This window comes from Heloderma suspectum, chromosome 3, assembly GCF_057233095.1.
Source record: "Heloderma suspectum isolate Gila_16-S chromosome 3, 16-S_ref, whole genome shotgun sequence".
NCBI lineage: Eukaryota > Metazoa > Chordata > Lepidosauria > Squamata > Helodermatidae > Heloderma > Heloderma suspectum.
In genome coordinates, this window is record NC_139460.1 from 175,268,332 (window position 1) to 175,290,553 (window position 22,222).

General features: G+C 43.5%; 1 protein-coding gene across 2 annotated transcripts; it reads left to right on the top strand.

The window, feature by feature from the left end:
- Positions 1–105: 105 nt before the first annotated feature.
- Positions 106–20,422, top strand: GPALPP1 (GPALPP motifs containing 1). Of its 2 annotated transcripts, none has more exons than XM_084844955.1 (8): positions 106–326; positions 2,478–2,616; positions 8,891–8,983; positions 14,786–14,867; positions 16,180–16,314; positions 16,452–16,616; positions 18,451–18,549; positions 20,116–20,422. In XM_084844955.1, the coding sequence occupies exons 1-8, from the start codon at positions 236–238 to the stop codon at positions 20,332–20,334; spliced, it is 1,023 nt and encodes a 340-aa protein (XP_084701081.1). In that variant the 5' UTR covers positions 106–235; the 3' UTR covers positions 20,335–20,422. The 2 variants fall into 2 exon arrangements, with proteins under 2 accessions (XP_084701081.1, XP_084701082.1); XM_084844956.1 differs by having other exon boundaries at positions 2,484–2,616.
- The last annotated feature ends 1,800 nt before the right edge of the window (positions 20,423–22,222 follow it).

Below are 22,222 nucleotides of genomic sequence, written 5' to 3' on the forward strand. Positions count from 1 at the left end.
AAAATCTACGGCGACCAATAGCGCCTAGAACACTCTACGGAAAGACACCACAAAGTCCCGCCCCCTTTGGGTGACACTATCCATAAGCGCCGGAAGCGGCCCTTTGGGGGCCGAAGAAGGGTGAGGCGGAAGGAAGCCCTGGAAAAGCCTGATTAAGCGGACGTCACTGCGCAGGCGCTTCTCTCCCCCCCCCTTTGCCTACGCGTTGTCCTGCCCTCCCACTTTCTCGCGTGCTATGGCGTCGCGAGACCAGATCAGGCCCGCGCTACCTCCGCATTTTGCCTGCTCTGCCGCCGAGACGGACCCTGACGGAGACCTCGACCAGGGTGAGAAGAGGGCGGAGGCCATGGCAGCTGGGAGGGGGAGATGGCCCCGCCTCTTATTTACGTCCTGTTTCCCGATCAGGGGCGGATGAGCGGGGTCATTTGCGTCACCGGAAGTAGAAAGCAGGAAGTGATGCCAAAGGGGGTGTCATTTCAGGGGTTAACAGTTCCTGGTTCTTACCTTAGATCTCAACTACTTCTGCAGCATATAAAAACGTTTGTGTAACAAGCTGTTCCTACAAATTTTAGACTGGGTCTTCTCACTCTGGTCGAGGAAGGATTTTGAATCTGCCACTAAAATTGCTAGCTTTATAATTTCCCTTGGTAGACAAATGTTACAGGTAGTGTTTCTGGGCCATCCGGGGGAAAAATCAGCAACAGTATAATATTTTATTAGGATCAATTGAAATGCTATGAAATACTGAGGAAGCATTCTTCTTCAGGCTGGTTGTGAAGCAAAAACAAGCAAACCACCCCAAAAAGGTGTTAATATCTGACGTAAAGAATTCTGTTGAGCTCAAAAACTTGCTCTTTTGTGGTGTTTCAGCTGGTTGTAACAGCTGTAGTTATCTTGCTTACTGTAGCCTAGTTCTCACTGAGGTGGTAGGTCAGAGCTCACATGAGGGAACAGTCTGCTTCAAAAAAAGATTCTTAAAAAAACTAATATGTCAGGAGGAAAGTTAGGTTAGGACACTTCTCTGATGTGTTAGCTTTCTGTATGGAGGGAGGGTTTTTTAAATGGAGGGTCATCATCATGTGAGCCCCTCACCTGTGGCTTGATGTGGTACTACTACTGTGAGAACTAGGCCTGCTGTTCTTAAACATTTGCTATTCTCCACTACTGAAACTGAGCAGTTGCTACTGTCAGTGGCAGCAGTGTGTTTGTGAAGTAGTGCAAACAAGGCAAAACACCATAAGAACCCTGACATCCATAGAAGACTATCTGAAAAATATTTGCTATCCAGAATCAGTGATACATAAACTGGAAAGTGAAAATATGCATATTTTCTGTTATCAATATGTATGACAGTAGTGCTGCAATCCTATGCACACTTATCTGGAAGTAAGTCCTGTTGCACGGTCAGACATACTTCTAAGTAATCATGGTTAAGATTGTATACTGTGAGTATCTATACTTATATGTGATCTATTCAGTATGGCAAGCTTACATCATATGGAGCTTATAAATTGCAAATGACTACATCACATGGAACTCATACACAGCAGACAACTAAATTACAGAAGCCAACAACTTTTAATTAGCTGTCCAAAATTTTATATGGTGATAAATCATAACACTTCCAATCTTCTGACCTTCTCTTAGAGAGGTATTTCAATTATGTCTGTACTAGATTACCTTCTGCTTTGCTGTAAATTAGCTTACAGTGCAATCCTATCCATATTACTCAGAAAAAAGCTCCAATGAGTTCAATGGGGCTTACTCCCTGGAAAGTGTATATAGGATTGCACTGTTAATATGTTAAAAAAAATTAAAATCTATGGAGAGAGCAATCCTATGCTCCATAGGCAGTGTCTGGAGGGGGAATAGGATTGTTCCATTTTGCAGATCAGAGGTCAGAACCAGGCCTCTGACCCCGGGATCCAGAAACTGCTCTCCTTGCCCCCTCCCCTGCCCCCTCATAGCTGGTGCGGAAAGAACCACGCCAGCTACCTCTACACGCTTGGAAACTGAGTGTGGAGACGGGGAAAAAGGTGCGGGACAGGGGTGGAGACTGTAGAAGTTGCTTTATACAGCTTCCTATTGGGGCTCTAGGCTCCTTCCCTGCCCCTCCCCGAAGCCCTGGCTAGACGGGCAAAATCACCCGCCTAGCCAAAGTGCAGGGCGACTGGAGCACAGAGGAGAGGATCCCCTCCATGCTGTAGCCACCTTGCATAGGATAGTTGGCAGCCTCTGATTCTGGAGGCTGACGACTGTCCAGATAGAATTGCACCCCTACTGTAGCTTTCTTGACATAGAAGTTATTTTTAGCCGTTGGAAATACATGGTTTAAGGGAGTTGTTCACAGCTATTTTGAATTAGTGCTACATTTCAAAATAATTATCAGCTCTAAGAAATATTGTCTGAAAAATGTAGTCTAAACACAAATGAGAAAATGTTATATAAAATGTTCAGTGATAAGATGTTTTGTTTAGTTGCAGGGCCAGCATTACCTCCTGGCTACAAAAGCAACCTAGATAGACATGGTTGTGACAAGGAATGCACCTCTACTCATGTACCCAAAGAAATGGTTTGGGATTCTGAAGATGATGAAGATTCAAGTCCCATACCCAGGTTAGTGCATTGGCGTGAATGTATGAAACTGCCTTATCAGGCCATGGATCTAGTCAGGTATACTGACAGTCATTCTCCAAGATCTCAGACAGGGCTCAGATCTTCCTGAGCCAGCTACCAAGGATTGAACCTGGGATCTTCTGCAGGCAATGCCTATGTTATTCCACTGAGGTATGACTCCTCCTTAGTCCTGTGGGCATAACACTTTGACATCCTTTTGTGTGGTCCTTATGGTTTAGAGGCACCTCTGATAAGGACATACTGTTTTTGAAATGGTCACTGATGAAAAGACTAATTATTTTAGTTGTTGTTGTTTTCAGTTTGTTGTTGTAGTTTGTTATGCCCATTCATTATATTATGGAACATGCAGAAAAAAGATATTTTCTTCCAATAATCCTCAAACTAAATTTCCATACAAGAATAAACTTCAATGGAATACAAAGAATTACAAAATACATACAATATTTTGTTAACATAAACTAGGAGTGCAAAATGTGTGGCATGTGGCCCACCAAGTCATTTCTAGCCACTCACCAGGTTCCCTGCATCTGCCATGGAGGCACTGCCGGTAGGGATTTCCCTTGCTAGCTGTAGCAAGGATATCATCTCCTTATGTCTGATGAGTTAATTTAGCCATCACTACTAGGTCCCACATATCATACCAGTCTTTCACAGGAGAAGGTTTCTGAGATCTCCAAGGAAGGTATCATATAAGACACTAATTCCTGTGCTCTTGAACTATGGACTCCTCCGTAAAGTTCAAAAGCAAAATTACTGGGTTCAAAGGAATTCCATATTCTAAAATCTTTCCTATAATAAGTGTCATTCTTCTCCAATATGTTTGAGCTAAAGAACATTTCCACTAGAGATTGGAACATTTCCACTAGAAAACAGAGTAATCTGTTTTGTCCCGACACTTCCAGCAAATAACAGCACTTTTATTTATTTTGTTTCTAAAACATGCAATGAAGTACCATCTTGATAAGTGTATAATTTTTCTCAGCATCATGTTAAAGAGAGGCAAATTAAATGAACTCTGCCTCATGCTGAAGCCTCATAATTTCTAAAGCACGCTTCAGGCCCCTTTTATGAAGCTAAATGCTGATTTTGAGACTTTTGACTTAGCATTATATATGTGCTGGGAGGATTTAGTGAAGGATGTCAGGGAAATGATCCTTAGTGCAATAGTCTTGAATCTTTTCAGACCCAGGACCCACCTTGAACTCTAAAGCTGCAACATAGGACTTGCTATTAATTTTTGAATATATGTATATCCATTTTTCTTCCTGCTACAGGGTGACTAGATGCAAAAAAGGGATAGGGCTCCTGTTCCACTAATAGTTGTGCAGAAGAGAGAATATTGACAGGTGCAGCAGTTCTCACCCCTGCATAATGCTGTAACTAACTGCTACAATTCCCTCTTCTGTATACTATTGAAGGTGAAGGAGCTTTGTTGTCCTTTTTGTCTGGTCTGTCCCTGTCTTAGTTTTGCTTTTTTAAAAATGCCAAATGCAAAAAAGCCACTGGTGTATCCCCTGTTAGGTCAGTACGTGCCAACTTCTAGAGCCTAGCTCACCAGCTGAAGACTAATCCCCTAGTGGATGGCACAGGCTATGGGCCTGGAGCTCTTGGGGAGGGAAGGAGAGAGAGAGTAGTCTAGCATAAGAGACCAAGAAATGAATGGAAGATTCATAATCATTACTATTATTTTACTAGTCTGAGGGTGTGTTAAGGATCTGGGACTAGGGTTGGTTGGGAAATAGCTGTGAATTCCCCTTTTGTGGGGGTAGGGCATGGAGATGGGAGAAAGAGAACAGGGAGAAGACTGGAAAAATCAAGGGATAGCATACTTCTGGCTACTTGCTAGCCTAACATACCTGTGAGTATACCTGGCCTAGGTATCCATGCCTGGCCTAGGTATCCCTCCCTGGCCTTTATTCTACCAAGCAGTTGCTGTCTTCAGGGACACGGATTTATCATAGGGAGCTGACATTATGCTCAGTGGGAAGAGGATAATATGGAGAGCCAGTTAACAGAGTGATAAGTAGGCATGGCAAGAAGAAAAGGAAGATCTAGCAAGGATGTTGTTCTAGGAAGCTTGGGCATGTCCCCTCTGTGTGGTCCCTTCCTACTGGATAGTTTGAGGTTCAGGTTACTGGTAAATTGAAATGAACTACCTATAATTTAATTCAGGATGAGATGATATATTAAAGACGGTATATTAAAGATTGGGCTGGGTGAAGCATCAGGACAGGTGCTTATTCTGGATTTCAAATTTGGTACTCTGTAGAATTTGGAACAGGGAAAAAAGGGGAGGAATGAAGGGACAGTCACCTGCAAATATATCTTGGCCTTCAGAAGATTTTCAGTGCTGTTTCCCAAGTTTTAAATAGTTGAAGCATGCTTTTTTGACAACTCGCTGTCCTCAGAGGAGGCCACTCCTTGTGGTTCTGTGAAAGTCACTGTTCTGTGCATGCCTCCTTTGATGATAGGCAATTCAGCTGTTGACAGTGATCCAGTCTCACCCAGTGCCGAGATGCAGCAGCATTACCGTTCTGTAGCAGAGGCTGATTAGGAGGAGACAAGGCCAGGGCAGTAAATCAGGCAGACATTCAGCCAGCCACTTCCTCTGTAATGGATAATTTGGGCTCACAGCAGCTTTACAATTATTTTACATTAATTTATTTCTCTTGACACACTAGCAGGGCTTTCTTAGGACACTACTGTGCTGTTTGGAATTAATCTGTGCAACCTAGATTGTGTGTTCTTGGTTCTGGAAGCCCTGGGGAGTCTGTCTGTGTACCTACCATGCTTATCAGGTTGGTCTGCAGGTAGTGATGAGGCCTTCCAGCTTTATTGTTTTCAAAGACTTCAACTTACATGCTAGATGCAGTGTTTCACGCTTGCACCCTTTTGGTCTCCATGGCAACCCTTGCCTTCCTAGCACAATTCACAGTCCTGGTTTAACCTATACAGCCTTAAACTGCTTGGGCCCAAGGTACTTAAAACACCATCTTCTCCCTTCTTCCCCATTTGCACATTTTAAATCAACCACGGGTATTTTCTTAATATTTATATCAGTACATTGTTAGAGGCCTAGTTCTCATTTAGTCTGAGCTGCACCATTTCACATTGCAGATTGGGCTCATTTGATGGAATGTTCCTCCATACACAAAAAAATATCTGTGCTTAGAAAACAAGCATATCGGTCAGAAGGCTAATGTAGAACTCTTCTCCTTGATGTGCTAGTTTTCTGTGTTCTAGGATTTTTTGTGTATGGAATGTTCCATCATGTAAGCCCCTACCACTGTTGCCTTCCTGTCACCTGTACGGTCCAGGCACAGATTTACCACCTCAATGAGAACTAGGCCAAAATGTGAACTACATGTAGAGGAACATTTGTGGCAGCTGTGCTGTAATGCAAGGACTCTCTTCCCCCTTCTTTTTGTCAAGACCCGGCAAAGCCCAAGCCTCTCCATCTTTTACAAGTTGTGCAGGACCTTACTATTCAAGCTAGCCTTAGGTGGCAAGGTTAAGCAGCTGGGGACAAAGTAGCTGGCCTTAGTTGGCAAGGTTAAGCAGTTGGGGACATCTGGCCCTTTCTGAAAAACGTATTATATTGCTTTTTAAAATTTGGCCATTCTATGGTGTGTTTCAGTACTTTGTTACATGCTGAAAGTGATTAGGTTAAAAATATAAATAAATAGTATAATTAGAAGTCTGGTGAGATGGTAGGTCCAGTGGTGAAGGCCAGAAAAAACATAATAAACTGAAGGGCTGTTTTGTTTCTTTGTTTGTTACATTTGTGTACTTCCCAGTAGCCAAAGTTCTCTGGGCTGTTCATGAAATAAAGCTTAAAACTTTGTCTAAGAGGAATGACAATAAAAGCATCTGCTTTCTTTGGCCTTAACTTCTAAAGGATGTGTGGTGAGGCCAATAGATAAGAAATGGAGACAAAAACTGAATCCCTGCAGGCAGGCATATGCATGTGTTCACACAATCATGAACTACAATAATCAGGGGTTGCTGCATTTGGGCCAAATAAAATTCCAGATTTGTTTACTGTCAGAATACACATTCTGCACTTGGAATAGAATTCACTGAACAATATTTACCTAGTTCTAGCTTGCTATAATATCAATATTTCAGATTCACAAAACCCAAAATATATTGAAAGCATGAGGATGAGAAAAGAGAGAAGTATTAGGTAGGCCAGCTATCTCCAACCTAGTGCCCTGCAGAGTTTTGGAGTGCTACTCCCGTCAGTCCCAGCCAGCATTGCCAGTGGTTAAGGATGAAGGGAGTTGTAGTCCAGAACATCTGGAGGGCATCAGGTTGGAGATAGCTGAGCTAGGGCTCTAGTAGAGCCAGGAGAACGTGGACATGGGAAGAGTCAGCCTTGCATTGATTCTTGGTCACAAATCTCTCAGTGTATACCAGTGGTGGGCAACTAGTGGCCCTTCAGCTGTTTTGGCCTACAACTCCTATTAGCCTTAGCCAGCATAGCCAATAATGAGTGATGATGGGAGTTGTAGGCCATCTGGAGGGTCACAAGTTGCCCACCCCTGCTTTATACCACATATCAAGTTGCTTTATTGATACAATAATCAGACGAGAAGTGTATTTGCAGCAAGTGAAGGTAATATAGAAAATCAATGTGGTATACTTTACCGGTCCTTTCGTATGGACAGCTTTAAAGGTGGCCAAATTCTGTTGAGCTGTTCTGAGGAAACTCGTGACTCCTGCTTGCTTCTCTGCATGGGGAAGAGGCTTTGGCTGGTATAAAAATATTGGAATAAGTAGTCCCAAGTAGTTTTTATGCTGGTTATATACTTTCTAACTTCTTGATGGCTGTCTATTTGTCTGTCCTAAGAGCTGTGTCGTCTTCCACCTGTGGACAAGCTAGTATGGAATGTTCTTAAGATATGTTTCTGGGAAGTTGTTTAGGTGCAGTACTCAGGCTTGATGGCTTGGGTCCTAAGATAAGTTAAATTAAGGAAGTTCACAGAATAAAAGTTTCCTCTCCTCTCCTCCTTCTTGCAGCTGTCTGCACCACCCAAAAAGCCCCTCCGGAGCGTTGGAGGGATTTCCTGAACAACGTATGTATGTGGTGCCTGGAACTATTGGGAGAGGGGGAATCACCCCAAATCAGGTGGCAATCCGCCCCATTTGGGTGATTTTTCCCTTCTCCAATGGCTGGCCGAGCCACACTGAACAGGAGAGCCTACCACTCCAAGCAGGCTATTCAGGGAGTGCGGAAGGTTGTGGGGGAGAGGAGGAGACAGGAAGCTTTGCTTTTATGACCTTATTTAAGCTAACGTATCTTCAGATCCAAGCCAATATACTGAATATGTTTGTAGTCCTTTTCAGGTCCGAGTGATTTTTTGGCATATAATGAAGGTGCTTAGCTGGTATCAGTTTGGGCCAGCTTTGTCCTTTGACTTCTGAGTCTCCTGCAGGCAAATGCTAGGTGTTTCCAAATGATTTCATTACTTTGGGGAAGGTTAATTATTTTGATGAGGGCTGTGATTCTCCAGAAGTTATAAACTAGAGGAGGCTTATAACAGTTAGAGAAGCACAGCCTTCATCATTATCATGTCAGGAAATCCTTGAGGCCTGATTATGATCTAAGATGTTAATGCTGTTGTGTAAATTATTTTTCTCCAGTATTGTTCTATTAAAACAGTGCAAATGTAGAAATTGATTGAAGACTTACTAGTGGTCAAATGAATATAGATGTATAAGCCTCCACAATCCTCTCGCCACTGGGGAGTGCATATTTTAATCTAGTGAGAGCCCTCACCATTCTCTGGAACCTGGAAAAGGGTGGAGGTTCACACAGAGCCTCAGAGATGCTTGGAAAGCAGTTAGAGTGGTTTGGTGCGATACAAATCTCTTCCAGGTTCTGCACAAGAGGGATGAGTTCATCCCCTAGCTTGGAGCTAGGGCGGAGGGTGGCGATTTGCCCTCATACTTGTGCTAGACTACCAAGGTCAGCCAAAATGTGTTGACCTCTGCACATTGATGTTTATAATAGTTGACTCTGTCACTCAGTTGGGAGTAAGGCTTTCTATATAGGTGAGCTGCTTATGTTACCAAAGTTTAACTGTGTTGAACTGAGAGCTTTAACTATGGTTACCATGGAGACAGAGGACACAGATAAAACATAAGATGTGATTTCCTGAAATAATAACTTCAAGTTGTTTTTCCTTGTAAGTGTCAGTAATTACCATTCATATTTCCGTAAGTATTAAGCTGCATGACCTCATTTCAGAAAGCAGAGAAGAGATCAGGAAGAAGAAGATGATGGATTCTTTGGACCTGCTCTTCCTCCTGGCTTTAAAAAACAAGATGAATCCCCGGAAAGGTAATAAAAATGGAGATGTGGTTGGGTGTAATTCTTTTTTAATTATTAATTTTCAGTACTTAGAAGATCCCTGGAGTTCTGCAGTGAAAATTCAGTTGATTTGGAATATGTTAATCAAGGTGTGTGTGTGTCTGGCCAAAGGCTGAAAAAAGCTGTGGTGGTGGCTTCATCAGGACCTGAGACTTTTGTAATCTGTCACGGTCAGGAATATATGCACATGTAAGAAAAATGTTAAGTCACATCTTCTACAGGTATTAGAGTTAATCATTCCAAAAACTTTTAAAGCCTGCCTGAAGCCTTGCTTTTAGACCTGTCTACGAAGTGCAAACTTCCTGAACTGCCAGTTCAAACATGTGAATTTTAGGTGCACTAAGCTGCAATGATAAGAGGGTTCAGAACAATCCTCAGTCTACCAAACTTCCACAGGAAGCCTGGATGCAACTCACACCAGTGACCTCTCATCAGCATTGACAGTGGCTTCCTTTACTCTAGTGTCCCCTATGGTAGATCTGTAGGTCAAGTCAAGGGTAGGTACCTCACCAGTCAAACCTGCTCAGCCTCTTCCTCCATGAGGTCTGTTTCCCCACCTGTCAACTGCAAGGCTGTCAGAACTCTGTGTTTCTTTTACTACTTTTTATTTTTTTTGCACAAAAATGGTGTTGGGAAAATGAGCAAGGAGAAGCAGGAAAGGTCATCCTGACGTTTGGAAGGATTGGGCCATACTACAAAGCTGCTCTCCCAGACCCCCATGTAGCTCTGGAACACGACATGGGTGTGAGTGGCTACTTAAGATACAAGAATGGTGTTACTGTTAACACTGTGCTTGCTTCAAGATGGGTGACACACAACCGATGGTTTTCCTGGCTCTTCTCAGAATATGTGTCAGTGCTGCTATGTAATATATATGAGGCTGGTGCAGGACCCAATTTGAGTCCTAACTGAAGAACTTTGGGGGTCATGGTCATCATCTACCAGTCATATCTCCAAGTCAATGTGGAGTGCATTCTGCAGCCAGATGATGCAAGTAAGATGATGCAGGCAAAGTTGGCTGGAGCCTTTGAGCCCCTAGCCTTCCTCTGAGTGGGACTTGATCAGGTGTGTGACAGAATAGTCATATGCATCAAGCAGCAGCATTGGTGAGTATTCTGAGTGGAGGTCAAGAGTGATCTTCTGCAGTGTCACCCATGTGTACATCAAGAGGACAGCCATGCTTGGCCCCTTCTTTAAGAGAGTTGAATCTAAGGGGTCTCACTCGGGAAACATCAGATCTGTCCCACTTAGGGAGCTTATCCTCAAGGTGTTGTTTTGGTGGCAGTGACGTCAGTCCAGAGTATGTAACAGCAGGAAGTTCTGTCAGTGACTAAGGTGCTCTATGCTTTTCACAAGTGGTGCTATAAGGTGGCCAAAATGGTTTGTGATAAATGTGAGCCCTGCTGGTTCATCCTAGTAAGAAGGAATAGTATGGCCTGAGAGCATAGCTCAGGAGTTCTCAGGAGTTCCAAAGTCAAGCAGTCCCTCTGCGTCCTCCTTTAGGAGAGTCCACCAGAGCCCATTTAGTGATGGGGACAGTGGAGCATATATACAGGCTGATAACTTAGACATCCATTTCATTAGATAACATCAAATAGACTTCTGTGCTTCCGCAGAAGCTTCCTTTGGAAAGTGGGTGTCCCAGGTTTTGCGAGTTTACAGCAGGGGTAGGGAACTTGTGGCCCTCCAGATGTTTGCACCTGCAACTCCCATCAGGCCTAGCAGCATAGCCAGTGGTGAGGGATCATGGGAGTTGTAGGCCAAAACATTTGGAGGGCCACAGGTTGCGTACCCTGATCTACAGCAGAGGTTAGCTGACTTCAAGCATGTATGGTCCAATTTTATTTTTATTATTCCTCTTGGTCTACCCCATATGTTTTAAGGTTTAAAAAGCAAAAGTACAAACTGAGGATCTCTTAACAGTAAGGCATTAGCCATCTGTAAGTGATCATGAGTATTCACTCTTGCTGGATGAGACCAAGGTGCACCTAGTGCAGCATTCTTGGCAGGAATCTCAGCAAGTAGGTGGCACTAAGTGGTCCGCCATGTATTGGCCAGTGGTCTGCAGCCTATCTTCTGTCCACCCCTAGTCTGTGTTCTGGATGGCAAACTGGGGGAATATTTTCATTGCTCGTAGACATTCTGAAGTAGGTTGCCCTGTTATCCTGAGGGGAAAAAGTAAAACTGGTACTTCCTGAGCAGAATGAAAATCCAGTCACAGTCTACCCTATTTGGGAGAAATGCACACCTGATGCTTAGTGGGCATTTTTGGTGTAGTCAGGAGGGCACAGGTGAGTTCAGTGGAGTACCTTGTGAGGATGTCCCACCTTCAGTTCTTCTCTCTTTGGCTACTCTTTTCAGCTTTGATCCAAAGTTGCTTCTGGTTAGGAAGAGAGGCATCTACAGTGGTCATGACATAAAATTAAGGGGGAGCTTTTTGAAGGTGTTCTATCCAAGTTAATTTAATCCATTCTGCCTCCTGGGGCAGCCTGACCCAGACTGCATTCCTCCTCCTGATAAATTAAATCACTGATTAAATATGGATTTCACTTTCTCTGTAATAGGGCAAGGCTTTGTTTTTAATGCTTTCAAATGAATGGCTCATTATGTGGGAATTGGGATGTTTCTGTCTCCATGTGAAAATGACACTGCCTTTATAAATTCACACATTTGAATTTGCCCCAAATAATATCTCCATAAGCTTATACTTGTAAATAAGAGAACATTATTTTTTACTGGGGAAGAGGGGAGGCTGAAGTTCCTTTAAACTGTACCTACCAGGCCAGGCTCCTCCATACAATGACTGGCATATAAGTGTACCAAACAAATGAATATGCTTTACCCCCCCAAGCCCCCCACTACCTGTCCCACACTGAAGTATTTCAAGAGTTCAGCTCAGCCATTACAAAGCATATAAGATGCTTTGTAAAACCAGCTTAATGCTGACTTGATCAGCCCTAATGGGCTGCAGGATAGGATCATCTGGAGTTTCCCTTAAACTGGGGTAGAATCTGAGCAGGCCTTCTCTGTGCAGCACCTACCGGTGCTCGTTGGTGGAAGCACTCACCAAGGTGCAAACAAGATGGATGGGTTTGACTAGTGAAGCCCAGGATCCCACCCCTGAAGCACTGGGTAGGGGTGGAACTTCCCCTTTGTGATGTTTGGCAGGAGTCTGCTAGTAAGTTCCTCAGTCCCAGATATTGCTGATGTGGCAAGTGAGGCAGGGACCAAGGCAGCCTTGTCTCTGGAGACCTAATCCCTTCAAGTCAACCTGATTGCCCTAGTATTGACAGTGCTGCTGTGAGAGATCCTTGTCTGAGGAGATATTGACGGGTTGGATCCCAGGTGAACCCTTGCAGATTGTGAGCATAGCACATCAGTTACCTGACTATTTGGGAGCACTCAAGGACTGCTGCCTTCCTTCAGGGCCAGCATCAGCACTTGGGCAGCTGCCAGGGTCCCAGGGCCCACTGCTGATGCCTGCCCTGAGACCCCCATAATGTTCCTTTTTCCTGACCTGGCACTCCAGGCAGCTAGATCTAGTCATCCCTTAATTGTCTGCAATGTCCCCGAAGTAGCGTTGCTTGGGGCACTGTGGTAAATTTAAAGGGTGGCTACGCCCCACCACCCAGCACTGCTTGGAGAGCTGCTGCTACAGCTGGGGAAGCCCACCAGACAGAGGAGGAGGTCCGCCAGAGAACATTTTTCTCTCTGCCACCTCAGATTTGGTACTGGCCCTCTTCTCCTGGGTACTAAGAAAGAGTGGTGTGGTGGTAGCAAGTGGGGGTAGGACCCAGAGTCACCTCTGTGTAATCTACTCTAGTTGTGAGCGTGAAAACATCAGCCTAGAATAGTTCTCCAAGAATCATGCCTGTGGGATCCTTCAGAGAGGACTCTGGTGTGTGACTGTTACTTTTGCCAGGTGTGTTTTATATTTAATTCCAATACGGGCGATCCCTGTTTGGTGAATCTTGTACAAAATATTTAAAGAACAATGGGAGGAAAAGGGGAACAACTGCTGTATAGCAACTGCTCTTGTTTTCTCGACCAGAAAGACTGTGGAGGTAAAAGAAGAAGAAAAAGCTGGTTCTCTCTTTCAGCAGCTAGATGGGGGTGATGTTTTAGAAAGTAGCAGATGCGTCTTTGTTTCTCAAGGAAGCTGGGAGTAGCTATTGTTGCAGGGCCTAGAGCTTCATCTCTGGAACTAAAGGCTGCAACATTTATGTTTGCTGGGTCAATAGAAAAAGCATTTTATGGACTACACTTTTTATTTAGAGTCCCACTATTCATACTCTAGAATTGAATAGCTTTATTAGCTCCATTAATGTCCTTTCTACTTTATAGGCAGAGTATGTAAAATATGAGGTTATAAGGAATATAAGCCATGGATTAACAGCCTTTTGATTCTATATAAGGAAGCCAATGAGTGCTTTACTACCTTGCTGACATTTTATTAATTAATGCCACCTCAGAGGATTGGGTTTTTAGACATGGAGCATAAGGAAAGTAAATCTTCAGATAACATTTTTAGATAAACCTTTAGATACATACCAACTTGAAAAATAAATTACCTTTCTGTTTTACTGGGGTGCACTTGCTTTCATTGCCTGCCCCAATTCATTGGGATGGAGTATAAATTTAAAACAACCACTTACATTTCTCCTGATTACTCTCTTGCTGTTGCAGTGGAGGAAGGTTCTCTGTTGCTGGTGTATGTAGGTCTATTACATACAGATAATTCTTCTTAATTGGTATATGTCCTGGGAGACAAAGGAACATTTTAGTGAGGATAAAGCGATTTCTAGATGAAGTGGGCTTGCAAAATTCTGAATCAAATATTAAGTAATTTTCTGCCTTCTCATAGTAGAAATGCATTCTGTGATGGGATTCTTATTTATAAACCTACAATCTGCAGGTTTTAATAATCCCAATGAGGTTGTAAAAGCTTCTTTTGTGAGACAGAAATATTGAATTCTTGAGGTAACAGTTAATCTGCCTTAGAGGCAGGGAGACAAATCACCTATGGGATTGCACAGCCCCATTACTTGCAGTTTGGGGAGTCACTCTTTGTGCCCTTGTGTCGCATTGTCTTCAGTGTTGACAGACTAGCAAGCAATTACATTCCTCCCAAGGTCCATTTATTGGGTCTGACTGACTCATTGCCTCTTTGCTCTTTAATATTTGTAGATAAAGTCTGAGGCTATTTAGAGGAATGGTAGGTACCCTCAAAAGAAGCACCTGCTCAGAAGTCAAGCTTATCTTCAATATTTGGCAGGCAGAGGCGTCAGATGAATGCTGTGGCAGTTATTTTCAGAATCAGGCCCAGAGTGGGGTAAGCAGAGCCCATTGTGACTTCTACATTTCAACCTGAATTTCAGTAATGAAACCCAGTCTACAACTGAAGTATTAAGAACATGAAGGTTGTTGGTCCTTACGCATGCAGCCACTCCAGTACGTGGCTTGTAGGATGTAACAGGCTTGCACAGAGAATAGTTCATTGAGCAGGTGGGAGGAACTTGGATGGGTGGGGCTGGGTTGAACAGGTAGATTTGCCTGGGTGTCGTTTGAATATCACTATTTGAGGGGGAGAGGGCCCACCACCACAGCAAACTAAGCTTTTGTTGAGAACACCAAAATCAGAGGATTTTTTTCCGCAGGACCATTGGGATGTGTATTTATAGCTTAACAGCAACTTCTAATAACTACTACTTCCCTGCTTTGGATGGTGATATTTATTACTAAAATATAACATGATTTTTTTCTCTTCTTGAGACCCATTATAGGTCCGGCTTTACCACCTGGCTTTAAGAAGCTATCAGAAGATGCTGAAGAAAACAGATGTTACACAGCTCAGGTGTGTTTGGTGCAGAGGCTAAACAGTCCCGCATAGAGCCCGCAAACACACACATTTAGTATTTTACAACAACAATGTATGTTACAACTTGAGAAGACGGTCAATCTTTTATGAACCTTTGAGCAGAAAACTGTTCAAAGCTAGGAGTGCAAGTCTAGAAGTAGGGTGGTATAGCAGCAAGAAACTGAGCTATGAAACTGAGCTATGAAATCCAGAGTTCAAATCTCATCTCTATGGTGAACTAACTAGATTAGGGGTGGGCAACACACAGGTCGCACGTGGTCCCTCGTGGCTATTTTTGCCGCCCCCACTGTGTTCCCCTGCCACTGCCACATTTGCTGTGGCAGTGGCAAAAACTGCAGTGATTTTGCAGGGAAACAAGGTGTATGGGCAGCATGCCCCTTATTTGCAAGTGGAATTGTGCTCCCAGCAGTGCGCTTCTGCTTGGAAACGAGGCATACCCTCGCCGTGAGGCTTGTCTCCTTGCAAAATCGCTGTGATTTTTCTTGCAGCGTTGGCAGCAAATTCGGCTGAGGTGGGTTCTGGGGGCGGGAGAGAGTGCCAGCCCCGGAGGCTGCCCACCCCTGCACTAGTTGAAGGTAGAAAGACACTTAAGTTCCAGCTCAGCTCCACCCATCTGCCGTATGTAATAACAACCTGCCTTACTGTGTTGTCCCTGCAGTGGACATTGGACTCTTAGGTTAGAAGTGCCAAGATAGTGATAAATCAGACTCAAAGGTTTACTTACAAGGAGGACTTTATTGGGTAACTTACAGCACACAGGTGTACCCAATGGTTGGATCAGGCAGCTTCTCTGAACTCCGAGCCACTGGGTACAGTGGGTCTTATACTCTACAGGTTAGCAATAAGCAGCATTTCAGCAGCACGCGCCCCTAGTGTTCATTCTCAGCGTAGGCTAGAAGTGTTCGGTTCTCAGGCACAGCCACCTGTAAACAGACTTTGCTTCCCGGGCACGTCAGAGATAAAAGATGCTCCTCATTAGCAAGGAGTGCACCAAGAAGGCTGTTATCAGCCTTTTGACTCATCTGCACATGCTCAGAGGCTTACTAGCATGGGAATTGCACCAATAATGAACTTAAGCAAGCATTATGGATCTCTAGGCCCCTCTTAACATTGCAAATGACTTGGCTATGCTCCTGGGGCCAATACACTTACAGAGGTGTATGGATTACAACTTTGTGAAGCTCTGAAGACTCTGAAGCGCAATATAAATAATAAATATTATTATCTACAACAACCATTTTGCTCGTTGGGTTGATGGAATTTGTTTTTATTTCATGCTGTGATAAAGGCTACAGATAGTAGTGAAGAGGATGAAACAGTGATTGGCCCAATGCCTGCCAAAGGGCCAGTAGAATCCACCACCACAACAGAGATTGAACATCGAGCTCAGAGAATGAAAGAGAAACTTCTTGGTCAAGATGATGTAAGTTTAATTCATGACTTATGTTAATTTTGTTAAGTGTCATCAGCATTATGCATGCATTTTTATGAAGCTCATCTGTACTTTTCCTGGAAATGTCAAGAAAAGATGGATGCTTCTCATTTTGCTTCCTCTTAAAGGATGGGTCCAAACAAGTTAAAAGAGAGGCTTGGATGACAGATCTTCCACCAGAACTCAAAAGCTTTGGACTTGGTCCACGAACATTCAAAAGAAGAGCCGATGACAAATCAGGAGATAGATTGGTTTGGACTGAAACGCCAGCTGACAGAGAAAAGAGAGCCAATGTAAGCCTTTGTTCATTCACGTGTGTGCACATATTGTTAAACAAAATATTCATCATTAATAATCCTACGATTTACCCAGTGAAAATCTAATTCCTTATGTTCTCAAACTGCATAAATCAAAGCAGAACTGGAATATTAATGAAAACATCCACTGGGCCACCTGGAGAATATCTAGTGTAAAAGAAGTTGCCTGCAAAAGCTCATATCACAATACACATTAGCTTCCATATTACAGTCTTGCTGACTCAACACAGCCATTCCTTGCAAGTATGGGAGCACTGACACACAGCTGGGACTTCTGCTGGTGCAGGGGCATCTGTAGTCACTTCGGGGCAGCTGTGTAATTGGGGAAGGGGAAGTGCATATTGAGGGAAGGGGCTGTGCCGCTTTCAATCAAGGGCTTTGACTTTTCGTTGCGACAGACTTGAAAGCCTGACCTTATGCTCTGTGAAGCAGAGCATATAATTGGGCTCAGGGCGAAGAGTGCTGCCCTCGTCACTTATGCCAAAGAAGCAGCTGCCATTAGCATAGCAGCTTTACTGCAGGGAAAAAGCTGAGTGAGGGACTTTTGGGGGGCAAGGAAGGGGGTTGGTTACAGGATGAGCCAGAGCAAAAAGATTTTGTCTTGGTTTTAGACCTGTCCCGTTTTGCCCTGCTTGCCTCACGCAGGGTGCCACAGTATTTATGGCATAATTCCTCTTGTTGCATCACAGCAGCTGCAAGGTCAGACTGTGGTGGCTTTCATGGAATATGTCAAAAATATTCCAGCACTTTGTTTCTCAGATGCAATCAAGTGCCTGTGTGGGGAGTTGGATGCAGATGAATCTTGTGTCCACCCGGCATTTTCGCCAGCCCAACTGAGTGTAAGCAAGGTTGGGCCAGACGTGGCATGGGGTGGCAGCAGCCAGCTGTCCAACATTCCCATTCTTTCCCAGCCATGAATTAAGCTGGAGAGGAGGAGCAGAGGAAATGAGCCGGGGCAGAGGCTGGGCAAGCCCCATCTCTCCAGGCTAAGCAAGCCCAGTGGCAAGCTGGAAATCCAGCAGCCTTTTCTAGGACAGGAGGATGAAGTGGAAAAGACATATGGTCTGGGCTCAGATGACAAACCGTGGCCACGACAAGCCACAGCAGCCATGGGTGCCAGGTTACATAGGCAACCCGCGCTCAGGAGTTGTTGTGTTGTGCAAACCCAGTGAGCATGGGTTATGCGAGGGTTAAACAAAAATGGACCATGTGTTATGCAAGGGTTGTTAACTTTCGTATAACCCACGCTCTCCAGGCTTGCACAACACAACAACCCCCAAGTGGAGGTTGCATATTCAAAATGGCAGTCGCATGCACCCCGCACATGTCGCAGCCTCACCATGAGTTAAGCCACGGGGGGCTGTTGGTGGGCTCTTGTGTCATGTGAATAGCCCCACTGACTAGGAGAAAATTGCAGCGTAAGCATTGGCACTCTAGGGGACACTCTAATACAGCACTAGGTAGAAGGGTAAAATGAGCATCACGGAAAAATCAAAACCTAAGATGTCATCAGCCTTAAGATAGCAAAGCTTCTTGTTCCATGAAGTGAAAACACACACACACCCCTTCTGACACAAGAGTAGCTAACGCTTGTGCTCTGAGGGCTTGAAAAGGGAGAAATCTCACAGCTTTTAAATGTATTCTGCACTTATGCAGTGAACATACCTGTACAATGTGGCCAGTAATTTTCCTACCATAAGAAGAGTTGTCCTCAGGACTGAGAATATTCCATGTCATTGAGGCTCCCCTTGATTTAAAAATGGATTTCCTTTTGTACCTGCTAACGAATTGGTCTTTTCCTATTTATCAGGAACAGAAAGATGCCAATAAATCCATCAGTAAGGAGGATGCAGAAATTCTCCTGTCGGAGAGAGACAAGAGATTGGCTGAGCAGTTGTCCACATACAATGTATGTATGGTCTCACATTTCTTTAAATTGCCCTTCTCCACATTTTTCTCTAGTGATGTTTGTTTCTGTGTAATATTTTCAGTGCTCAAACTGTTACCTTTTTGGAAATTTGTTGATGTTAGCAACATCATGATAGTTCCCTTAAAAGCTTATCAAGAGCACCATAATGGAGTGTTTTTAAAAATATTTTCTAATCTGAGCTAGCGGATTGACTGACCAAGAAAGAGATCTTGAGGTTGTGGTGGATAGCTCAATGAAAATGTTGACCCGGTATGCAGCTGCTGTGAAAATGTTAAATTCCATGTTAGGCATAATTAGGAAAAGGAAAAAAAAACAAAACTGTCAGTATCATATTGCCCTTATATAAATCTATGCTGCAACCACACTTGAAATTATGTGTATAGTTCTGGTCACTGCACCTCAGAAAGGATATTGTAAAGCTGGAAAAGGTACAGAAACGGGCAACTAGAATGAACAAGGGGCTGGAGCAACTCCCCTGTTAGGAAAGTGTACAACCTTTGAGCCTGCTTAGCTTAGAAAAGGGTAAGTAAGGGGAAACATGTTAGAGGCATACAAAAGTATGCTTGGTGTGGAGAAAGTCATTGGGAAGAAGTTTTTCTCCCTCTCACATAATACTAGAACTAGGGGTCATCCAGTTAAGCTGAATCGTGGGAAATTCAGGATGAGCCAGAGCTCTGATATGCCTCTCAGAGTATTCTTATACTCATCTGTCAAAGGACGTACTTCTTCACACAGCACATGGTTACACTATGCAATTTGCTACCATAAGTTGTAGTGATGGCCACCACCTTACTAGTCATGATGGCTATATATTACCTCCAGTATCTGGGGCAGTGTGTCTCTGTATGCCAGTTGCTGGGAACATAGGCCAGACAATGCTGTTGTACTCATGTCCTGCTTATGTGCTTCCCACGGGAGCTGGTTGACCACTATGTGAACAGAGTGCTGGATTAAGTAGGTCTTTCGGTCTGATCCAGCAGGACTCTTCTGATGTTCTTATGGATTTGTATGCTTCCTTTATACAGTGTATTTAACACTACTCCTCTGGTAGAATTCTTATTAATAAGACCCAGAGTGGAGTTACGCAACCATCATTTTCAAGTTTAATGAGATGGCGTGCAGGACAGTCCTGTGCATTGGCAGTATCCGAGAGGGCTGCTCGCCCTCTGCTGTTCCATTGCATTTGTGGGAGCAACTGCTCATGCAACAGAGCTTTTGCGGCTTGGGACAGGTCAGTGGAGCTCCCTTATGTGAGCTCCAGTGGCCTGCCCCGTTCCGGAAATGAGCATTTTTGCTTGTTCCGGGGTATTTTTAGAAGAGCAGATGCCCAGTTGCACAAGTGACCAGTCCCAGGAGCACGCAGGCACAATAGGATACTACCCAATATCTACTCAGAAACAAGCCCCACTGAGCTTAGTGGGACTTTCTCCAAGGTAAATGAGTAGGATTGCAGCCTTTTGTTAAAGTGTCTCATCTTTCCTTTCTTTCAGCCTACATAATTCTTGTAACACGTCACCTTGATCTTTTATACCGTTTCTTATCCAGGACTCTCAGAGGTCTGAATCTCTTATGGACATACACCAGAAAAAACTAAAGAGCAAAACTGCTGAAGAGAAAAATAAACCCCAGGAGAGAAGGCCATTTGACCGTGACCAGGATCTCCAAGTCCATCGGTTTGATGAGGCACAAAAGAGAGCTCTCATAAAGAAATCTAGAGACTTGAACACTAGATTTTCCCATGGCAAATGCAATATGTTTCTATAAGTTAAGAATGCGATTATATTGAAATATAGTTGTATTCTGTTAAGCATCAAGTAGTGCTATATAATAAAATATCTTTGTATATACAGAACATGTATGAAACGTATATTTCCTTTAAATCAGAAATCTACAACCTATTCAGGATCTCCTTAGATTAGGTAGTGCATTCAGTGTTAGTATAATAAATAAAATCTGCAGCAATAAAAATATATGTGGTCAATTCCCTCAAAACATTACTGAAATTAATAGGCCTTTTATAAATAGGCCTTTTATAAATGAGCAATCAAGTTTTAAATATTCATAGGCACTCTCCTAAATGGATTTTGAGGAAATAAATTTCTTTAGCTCAGATTTCTAGTTTGGTTATGGAACTGTTCAGCTTTAAAATGACAGGATGATGTGTACATATTAGAAAATTAAAAGTTTGGGCCTGATACTGAAAGAGGAATAGTCAAGTGGAAATTACAGATAATTCAAGATTCAGTTTTAATTTTCAGGGAAGACTATCATCGTTACCTACTTGTGTATTTCACAGGCGGGTTACTGCATGGAGAAAGCCTACTCTTGCCCGTGCCAAAATTGTCTCCGAAAGGAACCCTGGAAATGAGTGGGAATACTCATTTCTGGAATAGAACAGGTCAACGGAGCTCCATTCTGCGAGCTCTGCTGACTTACACTGTTCCAGAAATGAGTGATTCCATCTGTTTCAGATGGATTAATATCATCTTTAGTGATATACTTTAATATGTTAACCCAGGCTCTCCTATAACTTAGGGCAAGGCTTCTCAAAGCTTTTATCCTCGGGGTCCCTTTGAGAGAGCTGACTGACAGACCCATCAGTCACAAAATTTGGGTGGAGCTAGTCAAAATGGTGACAGGTGGAGGCGGAGTTTGGCATCAGTTGGCAATTACTGATATCAATGTAAAATTATATCTAGTCCCTCTTTGGAAATTGCTAAATATTTTGCCACAGTGATTTTCTTGCAGTAGGGACTTGCACAATTAATCTTTCCTCAAGTTAAGTACAGACATTGGCTCTGTCGGTATTACGACTCAGCCTCCCCATTTTAGGTAGAATTTGCTGACCCAGAGGCTCTAAGTCAGGGATGGGCAACTTGTGGCCCTCCACGTATTTCAGCCTTCAACTCCCATCAGGGCTAGCAAGCATTGCCAGTGCTGAGAGATGATGGGAATTGTAAGTCAAAACATCTGGAGGGCCACAAGTTGTCCACCCCCGTTCTAAGTGGAGAGCTTTTAATTTTATATTGTTTTCCTCCTCCCCTGATATGCCTCTCAGAGTATTCTTATACTCATCTATCATTTCTTCTCACATTCTTTTACACTTTAACCTGTAATCTATTTCCCTGTACTGGCAGTTTATTTCATACCTCCTTCCTGCTGGAGGTACTGGATGGGCTGCATCACTGAGGCCCACTGGAGAGTGAGCTGGGACACACTGGTGGTCACTGGCCCGCAGTTTGAAAAACGATGACTTAGTAAAATACTTCCCCATTAGTGGGTAACTGGGCAGGCCAAAGGCAGGGTCCTCACTCCCCAAATTAACAGAATTTTTTTCTGACTAAACATTAAAATATGAGTACAATCATACTTGTCTTTAGCATATGTAATATGTAAAGAAAGCAATATCAATATTGTCTCCATAAATTGATTTTAAAACTCATGAATTCAACTTTTGAAATGAGAAAAAGATTTGGCAAGCACATACTAAAGATTAACAAAGCCAGAAATGGGGGGCTGTTTGCACAATACGAAAGTCCACTGTGAGTTATTTAACCCATAGTGAGGCTGAAGCACATGTGGCCGCCATTTCGAATATGCGGCCCCCACTCAGGTTGTCACGTCATGAGAACTTAGCAAACAAGTGTTAAAC